General features: G+C 48.1%; 1 protein-coding gene across 2 annotated transcripts; it reads right to left on the bottom strand.

Moving 5' to 3' along the window:
* Positions 1-2,697: 2,697 nt before the first annotated feature.
* On the bottom strand, positions 2,698-11,280 carry LOC139565089 (platelet endothelial cell adhesion molecule-like). 2 transcript variants are annotated; one of them, XM_071385152.1, is made up of 15 exons: positions 11,091-11,279; positions 10,928-10,951; positions 9,101-9,394; positions 8,509-8,790; positions 8,075-8,335; positions 7,603-7,890; positions 6,516-6,815; positions 5,895-6,176; positions 5,628-5,760; positions 5,384-5,454; positions 5,016-5,069; positions 4,825-4,914; positions 4,610-4,666; positions 3,251-3,279; positions 2,698-3,033 (listed from the first exon to the last, which is right to left on the bottom strand). In XM_071385152.1, the coding sequence occupies exons 1-15, from the start codon at positions 11,146-11,148 to the stop codon at positions 2,893-2,895; spliced, it is 2,364 nt and encodes a 787-aa protein (XP_071241253.1). In that variant the 5' UTR covers positions 11,149-11,279; the 3' UTR covers positions 2,698-2,892. The 2 variants fall into 2 exon arrangements, with proteins under 2 accessions (XP_071241253.1, XP_071241254.1); XM_071385153.1 differs by lacking the exon at positions 3,251-3,279 and having other exon boundaries at positions 11,091-11,280.
* Positions 11,281-13,528: the final 2,248 nt, after the last annotated feature.

The raw sequence follows: 13,528 nt of genomic DNA, 5'->3' as shown, positions 1-13,528 counted from the left end.
ACTTGAACACTGTGTACAACTGGAAAGCACAAACTCATAAGTACCTGGAAACGTCGTAATTTGTGATAGTAGCAAATCTAAGAACAATGAACCTGCTGCCGCGATGACCTCACCACTGAGTCTCAGCAGTGCACAACACTGGGCCCATAAGGCCAAGTGAAAAACATAATATTCATAGGGGTCAACGTGTCAATTTTAGCAGCGTAGCCAATGGTGTAGCTGGAATCCTGCTTCAGATACAGGAGGGGCCAGATCAGGTTTCCTTGCTGAGACACGAACACACAGGCAGTAAAAATAAAGGGACACAGCGTCCCACACTTCTAAATGTGAAAAGTTCCAAAGACACATTTATCACTCTCTCCTACTGTATCAACATTATAAAGAGATTAAGAAAACATGTCCTATCTAGTTACCACGCCATTGGTCTTGTGACTATGGAGGACATACCGTCTGGTCTTCTCCTGTGCAGATGGGCAGATGACATGTAACAGGAATCCACAGCGTCTATGACAGCACATGACCTCACATGATGGATGCAGGAACATGGTAAATGCAGCAGCGTGTATTTGACAGGGTAGACAGGCTCTTCAAACATCAGACCAGGCCCTCTGAAGAGGACAGCACCGTCCATGGCCAGGACATGTCAGGGTTTGGAGAGGATGGTGGCCGGGTTGACGCCGCAAGGTATGCAGGAGATGGCCTCAGCAGATTCACCAAACTTGGGGTTATTTCTGTATGTAGTGTCCTTGCGGAGGAAAATAGTATAGGACACAGGGTGTAAACATATAGCACTTTTTTTTATTTATTGTGTAGTTAAAAAGCCAATCTGAGCTATAATAAATGTTGTCCAAAAATTGCTTGAACAGATTAATACCCGCTCATTAATACCCAGCCACCATATTCTTATTTATTCTACTTCTGCTACAGTCATTTTAATTCCATAGCGGCACATGACCTCCAGCTGCCAGTTCTCAAAATATGCTGCTAACCGCTGTCAGGGCAGACCTGTTAAGTAATATGATTAATTCACCCACACTCTAAAAGCTGAAACTGCAGCGTGTGATGTAACGATACAGTAATAACAACCTGCAGAGCTCCAGACTGCTGAGACATGGAGATGGATTCGGTTTTCATTTTGGAACGCATTTTGGAAAACTATCCATTCATAGATGACTCTTTGGACACAAGGCCTCCTCTTAAAGGGGCCGTCTTTATCGATAGTTTTGTCTTCCCCTTGGGGGATTACCTAAAATAGCAGTACTTATTTTCTTTCTTACCGTATCATAATACAAAATAGATTTGCATGGACATTAAATATTGTAGTGTTTTGTTACATTTTGAACTTCCCAGTACGAGAACCAATAGTGAATAGTTTGACTACACTAAAGGTGGCTGGACTTGTCACTCTGAACTTTTGCTTACATTTTTGCTTGCTAGGATGGCGATTCAAACTCAACATGACCTGAGGTGGGGAAGGAGGAGCCCTAGCTTAGACACACTGTCACTAGAGCTCTCTCTTTCTCTCTCTCTTGGGTTCACCCTTACTTCCACCTCTGTACTGCCCCCTCTCTGTCACACACAGGTGTGCACACAAACACACACACAGCTGAAACATGCACACACAAATAACTGAAACATAATCCAAACAAGGGACTGGGCTATCTCTAATGAAGATAAATGCTTCATCCTAAGGGCTGTGGTATACAGTATACGTTAGACTGAACTGGGCATGTAGTTGAGAGCATTTAAGTGGGTGGCAGGCTGTGGGTGTTTAGCTGTGTGGTCGGGGTTTTATGGCTTTTCACACAGGGTTGGTCAGTCTTTCAACGTCCCTAAGAGCTTCCTGTCAAAAGGCAAATCCGCATGAGCTGGACTGTCAACAACATGTGCCATGACATTAATGAAGGAATCAACCTCTTGTGGACTATAGGCCTTTGTTGTTCAGATCACCTTGGTGATGTCTCATTAAGCTTTTTGAATAAACAAATACATTATAGCTAATATAGATATTTACATTTTGTGATCAAGGATATGTGATTGCACAGACCTTACTAATGTAATGTTGTTGTGTTCCCTTGGGCATGATGAGTCCACTAGCCTTCCAGACTGAAGAGAGGTGCAGTTTGGTGTACACCTTTGTACAAAGACAATATAGCCTACACTTTAAAGTTTGTTTGTCTGTTTTTAATCTCCTCTGGTAGCCAACTACTGAGAAAAGGAATTGACTCCTGTATGAACTCATAACTTATTGAGTCACTCCTCGTCTGAGTCAATCAAAGGCATGAAAAGATGGAAACTGGAACTGATATGCCTTGATGCCAAAACACAGTGGAAGCCTCTCACATGATTTCAGCAGCGTGGCACCAAGTTTCCCTACTGAATCATAAGCAAGGTGCTGCCCTCCTCTGGTTAGGAGAGGGAGAGTGGTTTGCCTGGTTACCCACCAGGGGGTATAGACTTTCTTTTCTCATATTGTCACACTTCTCTACGGGGGTGTCACAGCGCCTGACTGTCACTACACCCCGCAGGCTTCAAAGGTTTCCTTCCTGTCCATGGAGCTCAGCTCACAATGGAGGAAAATGTATTTGTGTGTATTTTCCTCTGGGTCACAACACACATCCTATGTGCACGTTCTCAGGAGAGATGACGGAAACCGTCAATAACAATTTTTTTCTCATTGAGACACAGGACAAGGTCTCCCATTCTGCTGCATTGTTTTATTCTCAATTCACAAAGGCATAATTACAGGCATTTAAAGACTGTACAAAAGGTTAATAAGAAGAAGAGGTGTAAAAAATATAGAAAATATACAAATGCATTCAAATCAATAACAGTTAGGAGAGGGAGTTGTTCAATGGTCTGAATAAATTAGAGAATAAATATTGATGGTGGTCATTCAAGTTGTCCGTCTTGCTCTGATCCTTGTTCTGGTTCTGGCTCTGGTTCAGGCCGGGGTTCATGGTCTGGTTCGTGCTCTGGTTCTTCTGACTCATGGTCATTGTGGTTTAACTGGGCATACTCAACTGAGCCTTGCTGAAATAGACAAAATAAAATACAAATTACAAGACGAAGCCAGTGTCGGTTTCTACAGTATCTGTGTATTCCAGCAGTTTCCTCCTCCTGTGTTGAATCTTATTTTCTCCATAAGGGGTCCCTCTAAGACAAAACAAAGTCATAAGGTCTATGTATTGTATGTAAAACAGTACTGTTACGTACATGAGTGTATTTGTTAGTACATTGCTCTACTTACGCCGTCAGCTTGTTCGGACTCTGACTCACCTGCAAAAACAAGAGCAGGAGACAAACAAGGAAAACAACACCCTCCACCCAGAGCCTCCCCCTTCCCCAAAACAACACCCTCCACCCAGAGCCTCCCCCTTCCCCAAAACAACACCCTCCACCCAGAGCCTCCCCCTTCCCCAAAACAACACCCTCCACCCAGAGCCTCCCCCTTTCCCAAAACAACACCCTCCACCCAGAGCCTCCCCCTTCCCCAAAACAAAACCCTCCACCCAGAGCCTCCCCCTTTCCCAAAACAACACCCTCCACCCAGAGCCTCCCCCTTTCCCAAAACAACACCCTCCACCCAGAGCCTCCCCCTTTCCCAAAACAACACCCTCCACCCAGAGCCTCCCCCTTCCCCAAAACAACACCTTCCACCCAGAACCTCCCCCTTCCCCAAAACAACACCCTCCACCCAGAGCCTCCCCCTTCCCCAAAACAACACCCTCCACCCAGAGCCTCCCCCTTCCCCAAAACAACACCCTCCACCCAGAGCCTCCCCCTTCCCCAAAACAACATCCTTCACCCAGAGCCTCCCCCTTCCCCAAAACAACACCCTCACCCAGAGCCTCCCCTTTCCCCAAAACAACACCCTCCACCCAGAGCCTCCCCCTTCCCCAAAACAACACCCTCCACCCAGAGCCTCCCCCTTCCCCAAAACAACATCCTTCACCCAGAGCCTCCCCCTTCCCCAAAACAACACCCTCCACCCAGAGCCTCCCCCTTCCCCAAAACAACACCCTCCACCCAGAGCCTCCCCCTTTCCCAAAACAACACCCTCACCCAGAGCCTCCCCCTTCCCCAAAACAACACCCTCCACCCAGAGCCTCCCCCTTCCCCAAAACAACACCCTCCACCCAGAGCCTCCCCCTTCCCGAAAACAACACCCTCCACCCAGAGCCTCCCCCTTCCCCAAAACAACACCCTCCACCCAGAGCCTCCCCCTTTCTCAAAACAACACCCTCCACCCAGTCTTCCCCTTCCCCAAAACAACACCCTCCACCCAGAGCCTCCCGCTTTCCCCAAAAAACACCCTCCACCCAGAGCCTCCTCCTTCCCCAAAACAGTCTGTCCTCTGACTCCGCTTGACAGATGCACCCTGTGTTTGGATTGGATTGTAATAACGGGAAGTTCCCTTTGACGAGAGCAGGAAGTGGAAAGCTGGCTAAGCGGCCGGCTTAACGGCACCCTCTCTCACTGATAATGCAGATGTTTAGAGTTAGGCCTGGCCTGGTTTTCTGCATGGCACATTTCTCAAACCCCAGAGAAGAAGCCCATCTAGTGTATAGAGGGCTTCAGTGAACATCGAACAGGATGTTAGTCTTACCTTGATTCGAATTCCGCACTTCGCTGTACACAGTGTCTGTGCCTTTCTTCACGGGGGCTAGAAATGCATAAACAAATGCTTCATAGGGACATAATCAAAAAATGCAAGTGGACAGCTCATGATTATTTGACATTAAGCAATAGATTAATAATAATGTTGACATGTGTATTTGAAGCCTAGCACCTCCCAGCTAAGAGGATGGGTCAGTCTCTTACCTCTGGTGGGGTCTACCTCCTGGGGATGGACCTCAGTGTATTGTGGCTCAGGTACCTCAGTAGTTTCCTCGCTGGTCTGGTCGTCAGACTCTACAATAGTCACACTTAATGTTAGACGTGAATAGTTACATAGTTACATAGTCCTACTGTTGAAATGTAGGAGTTGACCTCATGAACTCTGGTGCACTCACCTGAGCCTGAGACGTGATCACTCCAGACGCTCCTTCCCATGACCCCAGGAGTGACTGCAAAACACAGAGACCAGGGGTCAGTCATACAGGACACATCCAATTGGATGAAACATTCATTGCTTTGCCATATTAGGTATGCATCCCCTCACCTGCTCTTTACCCTGAGCCAAGCTAGGAGGAAGGAACACACAGAGAGGAAGAGAGATGACATCCTGAGAGGATGAAGTGTTGGAGCAAGGTTAGGGCTGAGATGGTAGGGGTCTGCAAGACTCCATCAACTTTCTATCATGGGCCAATGGTTTAGCAGTGTGAAGTCCTGACAGCAGATATAGGTTCTACTGTACAGTAAATCAGTAGACAGATCTTACCATTGGCAGCCTCATTGACTTTTCCATGGGTCAGTCTCAGAGTCTCGTCTGTTTTAGTGCTTGCTGGCTTCCTGAGAGAGGGGAACAAGAAAACACAATGAACAATTAAACAGGAAACTCCTATATGACCTTTATCGCTTTAATATTCACATCTTCCCAAACAAAGAATTGTGCATCACTGTACATTCAATGGTTTGTGAATAGACTATGTTAGTATGATGAAATCAAAGCCAGGCCTACTCACACTGAGAGTTCCACTGTTCTCTCTCTTCTGAATGGAAGAAGGCATTTCTTAACGAGGATAATGATGATGAGAGACACTGTGAGCAGGATGCAGAATGCTGCGATCAGCCCCTTCTTCCAGCCAGCCAACTTCACTGCAGACAGCAAGGTTACAGAGGTTACCTCAGGTCAAGTTCAGCCACAGTGGATTTAGCTAAAGGACTTCTAGTCACACACCAGTGTGTTTGTGTGATAGTACTTTCATCTGCAAGATCCCTTCCCCTCTCACCTCCAACAGTGACCATGGCACTCCTCTGGCTGTCATTGGATGGGTTGTTAGTGACGCAGTAGTATCCGCCTCCATGCTCTCTACTGACACCTTGAACCGAGTGGGATAATCGCATATCGTTGGTGGTCTTGGACAGCAGGGGCAGGGCACTCTTTGTGTGATACCATGTGTAGGTGATGGGGGGCGTGCCCCGCTGGACAGTGCAGGTTAGGGTCAGGTCCTCCCCCTCAGCCACGTCCCCCATGTTGGGTGTCACGGTCAGTACTGGCCTGGACACTGGCTCTGTGGGAAATTAATGTTGTTGAGTCAATCGAGTAAATCTACTATGTCATCAGTTAGACTGACTGTACCAGCATCTCCCTTTTATAAGCCAGAGCCATATGTAGGTGTATGTATGTATGTATGTATGTATGTATGTATGTATGTATGTATGTATGTATGTATGTATGTATGTATGTATGTATGTATGTATGTATGTATGTATGTATGTATGTATGTATGTATGTATGTATGTATGTATGTATGTATGTATGTATGTATGTATGTATGTATGTATGTATGTATGTATGTATGTATGTATACATTTGGTTCTGTTATAAACAGGTGGTGTGGCCAACTCACCTATGATGGTGGCAGTGCGTCGGAGGTGCTCTCCTGAGCTCTCCATGTGGGGCTGACTGGGGTAGTTCTCGGCCTTGCAGGAGAAGCTGTGGATGTCAATGCTCCTGTGGATGGAGGTGATGTTGAAGAGGGCCAGATCCCAGGCACTATGGACCACCCTGAACTCAGCTTGTCTGTGGGGGCTCAGCAGGGTATAGGTGATGGGCAGACTACCGTTGTCACTCTGACACTGGAGCTGGAAGGGCTTGCCCAGGATCAACCTGCCTCCTACCACACTCAGAAGAGGGACTGACACAGGCACTAACAGAGGGAGAGTTAAAAAGAGAGAACGAATAAGACAGAATGAGACCAGAGAAGAGAAAAACTGTTAGAAAATAAAACACATGCAATGTTTGAGAATGTTGAATGAGAGTGTTTTTAATATGACCCCATCCACTGTCAGAACAGAAATGACAAGATTGTTATAATGCTGTTATTGCATCAAATGGTTGTTTTATGCAACATAATAAGGGGTTGTTAGAACACTCATCTATCTGTGTGTGTTCTACTGAAAGTGGGCCTCTAGGAGATTTAACACTGACAGAAGATTTACAATGTCTTCTGGGTGATAAACCTAACAAGACCGCATTCCATAGCATGATTAGTGTCTGTGTGCCTGACTGGAAGCTACCAGGGAGAGATGGCTCGGGGCCAGACCCTGGTTTCTACACAATGAGAAGTTATTACAGCAGATACTTATAATTCACAGCAGACAGTATCTTTCATACAAATCTTAAACTTGTAACCCATCCCATACATCTGTTGTTTGTCATGTAGACTGAAGGGGGTGTATCTTGGCTATAAAAGACCTTTGTACCTTTGTATCGAGGCTCTCAACGAATCATCTGAGGGTGATTCGTCAACCAGCCATCATTATCGTAGGGCACTCAATCGATTCACTTTATATGTGTGGGTTGTATTGACCTGCTTCCTTATTAATAATTGAATAAAGATTCAGTTTAAGTATAGCTCTGACTTCTGTGATACGTTTGTCTCTCCTCATTTGAAAGTAAAGAAATTAACCACCACACCACACAGAGAGACTCACCTTTTGCCTTGAGGACAATCTGTGTGCTGTTTTTGAAGATCTTTTTGGTTTGGCCTCTTCCTTGGGCTTGGGCCTGGCAGGAGTAATTTCCATTAAGGGAGGGGTGTGCTGTGGCACTGTAGTTCCCTCCCGATGTCACTAGGACCTGGTTCCTGTACAGGGAGTACTTCACGTCCCCAATGTTGATTCTCTCATGGGAATAGCGGTCAGTATCACAGTTCAGTGTGAAGCGCTGTGTCTCAAACACCTCTCTGGGCTTCATCACCAGGACTGGCCTGGAAAACAACTCTGTGGGGATCAGACAGAAAAAGCAGAGTGTCAAACATTAAATTCAAAGATACTTTGGCATGGGGAAAAATGTAATTCAAAGATACTTTGGCATGGCGAAACATTAAATTAAGTTAGAAAACGCTCACTGTTACATGTCATGTGGCTAAACCTTTTACAACACAGTCGGACATCCAATACTTGCCTTTGACTTTGATGCTCTCATAGGCTTCTTTCTGCACATTGCCTCTGTCCGCCTTGCACACATACTCCCCAGAGTCCTCTGCCAGCACTCTGAGCGAATGATTGAGACTAATGGAGGCTGTCTTAAGCACCCTCTTGTCCTTGGTCAGGAAGACCACCACATTGGGTGGGGGGTTCACCACTCGACAGACAAACTCAACAATGTCACCCTCAATCACGTCTTTACCAGGAAGAATGTTCATGACGGGTGTGATGAAAAGTTCTAATGATACAACAGAAGAACAGAGAAACTTTTTAACCCAACATTTATTTTCTTACAGGTGGTCAAATATTGAAGCACACAGAAGCATAATGCCAATAGCTACTATAAATCTGAACCGGTACCTTCCAATGACAAATGCAACAGTTATAGTCAGCATTCAACCCCACTCTTACCTTTGACCATGACCTTGACAGTGTTACTGTTGTTGGACCTCCCAGCGTCGGGCAGCATGGTGATTTCAAAGTAACAGCGCAGGTGTTTGTCCCCAGCATGCTTCAGCTCCAGCCTGGTCTCCACTGAGTTCCCATTGGCCCTCACCTGCTTGATCTTCTCCTGGTCCTGGTAGAAGTGGAAGAGCAGGGAGCCAGACTCATCTGGGGCGCTGCAGGTAGCTGTCACCTCTTCCCCCTCAAACAGGATCTGGGAGGTCACCTGCAGCACAGGCGTCTGTAAGCCTGTGGTCGAATAATCAATGTCAGTCACTAGGATGTCACATACCATGTATCATCAGGAGGAAAATACTTGATACTGTATGTACCTACATATAATGGATTACGAATGAAGATATTTTTATTTTATTTTATTTAACCTTTATTTAAAAAGGCAAGTCAGTTAAGAACAAATTCTTATTTACATTGACGGCCTACATCGGCCAAACCCTAACCCGGACGACGCTGTGCCAATTGTGCACCGCCCTACGGGATCTAGAGATCTAGAGAGTTTTACCAGAAAGTCAATATAATCATGGATCCATTTCAGCAGTACCTGTGACGGTGAGTCTGTGGGTTCTGCTGCCTTTGCTCTTGTCTTGAACTATGACCTGGCACTTGTAAGTGCCAGAGTTGGCAGCCCTGGCCGGGGTGAGCTGGTGAAGGACCGCAGGTTCGGTGGTGTTTTTGGAGTAGACCAGGACATCGTCTCTCAGGAAGTTGAAGCTGTGTGTCAGGGGGTGGGACTGGTCATGGCTGACGCTGACCTCACAGTTCAGGTCCATCAAGGTCCCACTGGTTACCTCGCCACTTGGGTCCAGTTTGAGTGTCACACTATCTATGGTGAATACTGGACAACCACACACACAGACACACAAAGACACCATGACATCCAAGGCTAATGCAAACTACTATTTGGGGTACAAAATAACCAAGGCTAAATTGACTATTCTTCAAGACTAGCCAGGGATTTCCCTCTGTGCTTTCTCCTTTACAGTGCAGGTAGAGTCCTCCAGACAGGGGAAGGCCCTTCCCTGGTGCCTAGCGGCACTCCACAGTAAGCAGGAGGTGTGCCTGGCGGCCCTCCACTCCACTGCACAGTAAGCAGGAGGTGTGCCTGGCGACCCTCCACTCCACTGCACAGTAAGCAGGAGGTGTGCCTGGCGACCCTCCACTCCACCGCACAGTAAGCAGGAGGTGTGCCTGGCGACCCTCCACTCCACCGCACAGTAAGCAGGAGGTGTGCCTGGCGACCCTCCACTCCACCGCACAGTAAGCAGGAGGTGTGCCTGGCGACCCTCCACTCCACCGCACAGTAAGCAGGAGGTGTGCCTGGCGACCCTCCACTCCACCGCACAGTAAGCAGGAGGTGTGCCTGGCGACCCTCCACTCCCCCGCACAGTAAGCAGGAGGTGTGCCTGGCGACCCTCCATTCCACCGCACAGTAACCAGGAGGTGTGCCTGGCGACCCTCCACTCCACCGCACAGTAAGCAGGAGGTGTGCCTGGCGACCCTCCACTCCCCCGCACAGTAAGCAGGAGGTGTGCCTGGCGACCCTCCACTCCACTGCACAGTAAGCAGGAGGTGTGCCTGGCGACCCTCCACTCCACCGCACAGTAAGCAGGAGGTGTGCCTGGCGGCCCTCCACTCCACTGCACAGTAAGCAGGAGGTGGAGGAGGAAGGAAAGGAGGAAAACACTTTAACAAACACAGACCAACCTTCCCCTCCCCTGGGAGGTCTGTGGCCTTACGTTGGCTCCTGTTCGCACTCAATACCAACAACACTATTGTGCCTGAGCTGACACAACAAAGCGGGCATTTTGTTCCACATCCTCCCTGGTAATGCTTTTAGAATAGGTAACACATACAGCTCAGCCATGCAGGAGAAAAGGCTGAGACCTGAGCCAAAAGTACTTTGGAGCCAACTTTGCGACTCAGCCTTCGGGGAATAGATACGGTCTGTTATTACAGTTATATGCCACCAGCTCCCTCTCAATACCCCACCAAGAGCTCAGAATGAACTAAGTTGCTGTGAAAAACAAATCCATTACAGTATCTGAGAATGTAGGTGGATCAAAGAGGTTCAACATCTCAGAAGCTTGTTCACATGCTGACACAAAACAATGAAACCAGCTGCGTATTCCGCTTAAAATACCTTCAATAAATCGAATGAAAAACATGAAAATGTCAAGGAAGCCAGACGCTCACAATACCCATTTCCTACAAAAATAACTATTTTGTGTGAGGCATAAAAATAGCCGCTTATCAACCGTAGAGAGGACCAACTGCCCTCAAACTGTCTCCATGCCGGGACTCTTCCAGCTCTCTGGTGCATTTATTAAAGTGGCATCAAATACAGAAAGTAATTGTATCTCATACTTACATGACTGAGCTCCTGCCCCTTGCCCTGTGAGTGGAGATAGGTGGAGGGAGACAGAGGAGGAGGAATAAGAATAGAAAGCAAGTGATGTGAGAGACAGACATACATATGAACTAAAGGTAACCTATCTGAGCTCAGAAAGTAGAGTAGAGTGCTGGATCCTTACAGAGGGTGAACAGACAGGTCAGCAGTAGCAGAGGCAGGTAGAGTGGTGGGGAGTCCATCCTGAGTGATGACACTGATACAGCACCACAGCCAGGAGAAAGAGTGGCAGGCGGGCCACAGGGAATGAGAGGTGGAGTACGCAAGGAGCAGGAAGGTGGAGAGGGTGGGGCATGATTGTCTAAGTGTCTTCGTCTTATCATTGGCCTTCTTTTTGTTTCATTGACCAGGAAATGACCGCTGCTTCCTCAGGATATGCAAGTTCCCAAATGTAAAGTGCCTTGACTTACCCCAAATTTTGTTATGTTACAGCTTGAATTCAAAGTTGATTCAATTGGTTTTTTCCCCTCACCCATCTACACACAATACCCTATAATGTCAAAATGACATTTTTGCAAATTTATTGAAAATTAAATACAGAAATATTTAATTTACATAAGTATTCACACCACTGAGTCAATACATGTTAGAATCACCTTTGGCAGCGATTACAGCTGTGAGTCTTTCTGGGTAAGTCTCTAAGATCTTTGCACACCTGGATTGTACAATATCTGCCCATTATTCATTTCAAAATTCTTCAAGCTCTGTCAAATTAGTTGTGGATCATTGCTGGACAACCATTTCAAGTCTTGCCTTAGATATTCAAGTAGATTTAAGTAAAAACTGTAACTCGGCCACTCAGGAACATTCACTGTCTTCTTGGTAAGCAACTCCAGTGTAGATTTGGCCTTGTGTTTTAGGTTATTGTCCTGCTGAAATGTGAATTAATTTTCCAGTATCTGGTGGAAGCAGACTGAACCAGGTTTTCCTCTAGCATTTGGTCTGTTTTTTATCCTGAAAACGTTCCAGTCTTAACGATTACAAGCGTACACATAACATGAGCAGCCACCACTATGCTTCAAAATATGGAGAGTGGTACTCAGTAACGTGCTGTATTAGATTTGCCCTAAACAAAAAGTGAATTGCTTTGGCACACCGGCCTCGAGGACGACCCGGAGGGTGAGGTGCCGGGCGATCCGCGATCCGGGTGGAGGCGGTGGAAGTCTCTCAGTAGAGAAGGATCTAAAATGTCCCCCACCGGAACCCAGCATCTCTCCTCCGGACCGTACCCCTCCCAGTCCACGAGGTACTGTAGGCCCCTCACCCGGCGTCTCGAGTCCAGAATGGCACGTACTGTGTACGCCGGGGACCCCTCGATCTCCAGAGGGGGTGGAGGGACCTCAGGCACCTCACCTTCTTGCAGGGGACCAGCCACCACCGGCCTGAGGAGAGACACATGAAACGAGGGGTTAATCCGGTAATACCTAGGGAGTTGTAACCTATAACACACCTCGTTTATTCTCCTCAGGACTTTAAACGGCCCCACACACTGCGGCCCCAGCTTCCGACAGGGCAGGCGGAGAGGCAGGTTTCGGGTCGAGAGCCAGACCCTGTCCCCCGGTGTGAACACGGGGACCTCACTGCGGTGCTGGTCAGCGCTCCTCTTCTGCCGTTGTCCTGCTAACTTTAGCGATTCCTGGACGGCTTTCCAGGTGTCCTTGGAGCGCTGTACCCATTCCTCTACCGCAGGAGCCTCGGTCTGGCTCTGATGCCATGGGGCCAGGACCGGCTGGTAACCTAACACACACTCAAACGGGGACATGTTCGTTGAGGAGTGGCGGAGGGAGTTCTGAGCGAGCTCAGCCCAAGGAACATACCTCGCCCACTCACCAGGCCGGTCCCGGCAGTATGACCGCAGAAACCTGCCCACATCCTGGTTTACGCGCTCCACCTGCCCATTACTCTCGGGGTGAAAACCCGAGGTCAAGCTCGGTCTTTCCATAAACGCCCTCCAAACTCTGGACGTGAATTGGGGGCCCCGATCAGAAACTATGTCCTCAGGCACCCCATAGTGCCGGAAGACATGGGTAAACAAGGCCTCCGCAGTCTGCAGGGCCATAGGGAGACCGGGCAACGGGATGAGACGGCAGGACTTAGAAAACCGATCCACAACGACCAAAATCGTAGTACTTCCCTGGGACGGGGGAAGATCGGTAAGAAAGTCCACCGATAAATGTGTCCACGGCCGTTGTGGAACGGGGAGGGGCTGTAACTTCCCTCTAGGGAAGCCTTTCTCTGAGCGCACACCGAGCAGGAGGAGACATAAAATCTCACGTCCTTAGCCAACGTGGGCCACCAGTATCTCCCTCTAAGACTCCGCACTGTCCTCTCGATGCCAGGATGACCCGAGGAGGGGAGAGTATGAGCCCAACGGATTAGCTTATCCCGGACCCCCCCCGGCACGTACTGAACCCCCGCTGGACAGTTAGGGGGGGTCTGCTCTAACCGTGAGGCTCTCTCTATCTCCGCATCCACCTCCCATACCACCGGTGCCACGAGACATGAAGGTGGAATGATGGGAGTTGGCTCAACGGACCGCTCCTCGGTATCATAGAGACGGGA

This window comes from Salvelinus alpinus, chromosome 36, assembly GCF_045679555.1.
Source record: "Salvelinus alpinus chromosome 36, SLU_Salpinus.1, whole genome shotgun sequence".
Classification (NCBI taxonomy): domain Eukaryota; kingdom Metazoa; phylum Chordata; class Actinopteri; order Salmoniformes; family Salmonidae; genus Salvelinus; species Salvelinus alpinus.
Note: the sequence above shows the minus strand (reverse complement) of the source record. Positions and strands in the feature narration are given on the sequence as shown.